The sequence below is a fragment of the Rhinopithecus bieti genome, unplaced genomic scaffold (assembly GCF_001698545.2).
Source record: "Rhinopithecus bieti isolate Rb0 unplaced genomic scaffold, ASM169854v2 scaffold_75559, whole genome shotgun sequence".
Taxonomy (NCBI): domain Eukaryota; kingdom Metazoa; phylum Chordata; class Mammalia; order Primates; family Cercopithecidae; genus Rhinopithecus; species Rhinopithecus bieti.
Genome location: NW_016828162.1, coordinates 163,206 through 166,282, shown reverse-complemented (window position 1 = coordinate 166,282; position 3,077 = coordinate 163,206). Strand labels below are relative to the sequence as shown.

Genomic DNA, 3,077 nt, shown 5'->3' with positions numbered 1-3,077 from the left:
AAAAAAAAAATTAGCCGGGCATGGTGGTAGGCAAGTGTAGTACCAGCTACTCAGGAGGCTGAGGCAGGAGAATGGCATGAACCCGGGAGGCGGAGCTTGCAGTGAGCAAGAGTCCATCCCCTTCCCCGCCCCCCCAAAAAAACCAGAAAACAAAAAATAATTCTCCTGGCTCAGTGTCCCAAGAAGCTGAGACCACAGGCATGCACCACCACTTCCGGGTTTTTTTTTTTTTTTTTTTTTAGACCAAGATGGTCTCAATCTCCTGACCTCTTGATCCGCCCACCTCGGCCTCTCAAAGTGCTGGGATTACAGGCGTGAGCCACTGCACCTGGCCTTTTTTTTTTTTTTGAGATAGAGTCACATTCTCTTGCCCAGGCTGGAGTGCAGTGGCACTATTTCGGCTCACTGCAACCTCCGCTTCCCAGGTTCAAGCAATTATCATGCCTCGGCCAACAGAGTAGCTGGGATTACAGGCATGCACCACCAGCTAATTTTTGTATTTTTAGTAGAGACGGGGTTTTGCTATATTGGCGAGGCTGGTCTTGAACTCCTGACCTCAAGTGATCCTTCCACCTTGACCTCCTAAAGTGTTGGGATTCCAGGCGTGAGCCACCGCGCCCAGCATTTTTTTTTTTCTTTGTTTTTTTTTTTTTTTTTTTTTTTTTTTTTTTTTTGAGACAGAGTCTGACTGGAGTGAAGTGGAGCTATCTCGGCTCACTGCAGCCTCCGCTTCCTGGGTTCAAGTGTTTCTCCTGCCTCAGTCTTCCGAGTAGCTGGGATTACAGGTGTCAGCCACCACGCCCAGCTAATTTTTGTACTTTTAGTGGAGACAGGGTTTCACATGTTGGCCAGGCTGTTCTCGAGCTCCTGACTTCAGGTGATCCACCAGCTTCAGCCTGCCGAAGTGCTGGGATTCCAGGTGTGAGCCAGCTTGCCCGGCCAGTGTTGGTTATTAAGGTGGTGCAAAAGAAGGCATGTCCGGGCCCTTCCTCCAAATGAGGAGGCACAGAAACTGGTAAGGGTATGGTATTTTATTGAGTTATTCAACAGCCAGCTTCCAACTGAAACTGGACAAGCAGATGCCGAAGGCCTGGAGCGGGCTAAACGGGAAGCAGAAGTCCATGGTGAATGTGTCTGGGCCCACTCGGCCGAATTGGAGCACCAGATGTTCCGCTGAGAAGTGAATCAGGAACGAAGCCTTAGCCAGACTGTCATCTTCCAGCTTCGAGAACTGAGACTATTTTTTTTTCTTTTTTCTTTTTTTTTGTTGAGACGGAGTCTCGCTCTGTTGCCCAGGCTGGAGTTTAGTGGAGTGATCTCAGCTCACTGCAAGCTCCACCTCCCGGGTTCATGCCATTCTCCTGCCTCAGCCTCCTGAGTAGCGGGGACTACAGGCGCCCGCCACCTCATCCTCTTTTTTCTTTTTTTGAGACAGAGTCTTGCTCTGTCATCCAGGCTGGAGTGCAGTGGCCTGATCTTGGCTGACGGCAACCTCTGCCTCCCAGGTTCAAGCAATTCTTCTGCCTCAGCCTCCCAAGTAGCTGGGATTACAGGCATGTGCCACCATGCCTAGCTAATTTTGTATTTTTAGTAGAGACAGGGTTTCACCATGTTGGCCAGGCTGGTCTCGAACTCCTGACCTCCAGTGATCCACCCGCCTTGGCCTCCCAAAATGCTAGGATTATAGGCGTGAGCTACTGCACCAGGCCGAGAATTGAGACTTTTAAGAGGCTGAGTGGTGCCCTTACTAAGCCAGAAACCTTGAGGGGTGTGTAAACTACAATTCCCAATAGGCTTTGCAATAGGGTGGCATCTGCCCTGCCTAGAAAAATGCTCAAGTGATGATGGGAAATATAGTTCCCTTCCGTTCACACCCTAACCCCACCCCACCTGGCCCAGCTAAAATGGTTTCCAGGAGCTCACGGTGTTTGGGATCCATGATCTGGAAGTTCTTCACTGAAGTCTGAGTGACTCGACCATGGAAATTGAGCGTGTAGACACCGTTCTCCTCGTTCCACAATGGGGTTTTGTTGTGCAGCAAAAGCAACCCTTGTTTTTCCCCACGTTGGTAGCGACTCAGTAGTGACTCCCGTTCCTAGAAGGTAAAGAAGGGGCTATGGTTTTCTCAGAGGCTTTTGAAACTCCATCTTGAACAGGGGCTGGGTAAAATGAGGATGAGACCTGCTGGGCTGCCTTCCCAGGAGGCTAGGCATTCTTAGTCACAGGATGACACAGGAGTTTGACAGGACTGGTATCACAATGTTAGAAATGCTTGTTCCCCGGTGCTGTAAAGAAATAGCACTTGAACATAAACTTAATTTCCTCAGCAAGGCCATTTTTTTACTTTCTGCAGAAAGGGTACACTTGTCAGGAGTTTTGCCATGAGAGTACACCGAACAAAGGAGACAGGGTCATTTATAACCTGACGCGTCCACCCTACTGCTGTGTCCGGTTTCCATTGGCTGGAATGGGACCCTATTGGCTAGCAACTTAGAACTTTTTAAAAGAGGAAAAAATGGAGGAGAACAAAGGAAGGAGGAAGTAACTTGTGGAATGCTGAGAAAGGTAAAAACACCTTCAAATAAGGAAGAGGAACAGGCTATGACCTCATGCTTGCTTGGACCAGTATAAGCATGCCAGGCAAAATATTTAGGCTAAATTGTGAGAGCTAAGAATATAAAGTACACTGATTTCTTTATTACAGCTAACAGATATTTAAGAATGTTAGCACAGATCTTTGAATAAATTTTGCCTCTAAGGGAAGTTACTGCCGGGTGCCGTGGCTCACGCCTGTAATCCCAGCACTTTGGGAGGCCGAGGCGCATGGATCACGAGGTCAGGAGATTGAGACCATCCTGGCTAACACAGCGAAACCCCGTCTCTACTAAAAATATAAAACACTAGCCGGGCGTGGTGGCGGGCGCCTGTAGTCCCAGCTACTCGGGAGGCTGAAGCAGGAGAATGACGTGAACCCAGGAGGCCCAGCTTGCAGTGAGCCGAGATCTTGCCACCGCACTCCAGCCTGGGCGACAGAGCAAGACTGTGTCTCAAAAAAAAAAAAAAAAGAGAGAGAGAGA

General features: G+C 49.0%; 1 protein-coding gene across 16 annotated transcripts in view; it reads right to left on the bottom strand.

The window, feature by feature from the left end:
- Positions 1 to 865: 865 nt before the first annotated feature.
- The window catches only part of TULP2 (TUB like protein 2), an 18,440-nt gene continuing 16,228 nt past the window's right edge, over positions 866 to 3,077 (bottom strand). For 12 of the 16 annotated variants that reach the window (XM_017864333.1, XM_017864334.1, XM_017864337.1 and 9 more), the window contains 2 exons: positions 1,891 to 2,095; positions 866 to 1,173 (listed from right to left, as the gene is read on the bottom strand). In XM_017864333.1, coding sequence (XP_017719822.1) covers positions 1,040 to 1,173; positions 1,891 to 2,095 — 339 coding nt within the window. In that variant the 3' untranslated portion in view covers positions 866 to 1,039. Of the gene's footprint in view, positions 1,174 to 1,890; positions 2,096 to 2,181; positions 2,286 to 3,077 lie in introns of those variants that run through there. The other 4 variants (XM_017864335.1, XM_017864336.1, XR_001883853.1 and 1 more) reach the window with 2 other exon arrangements.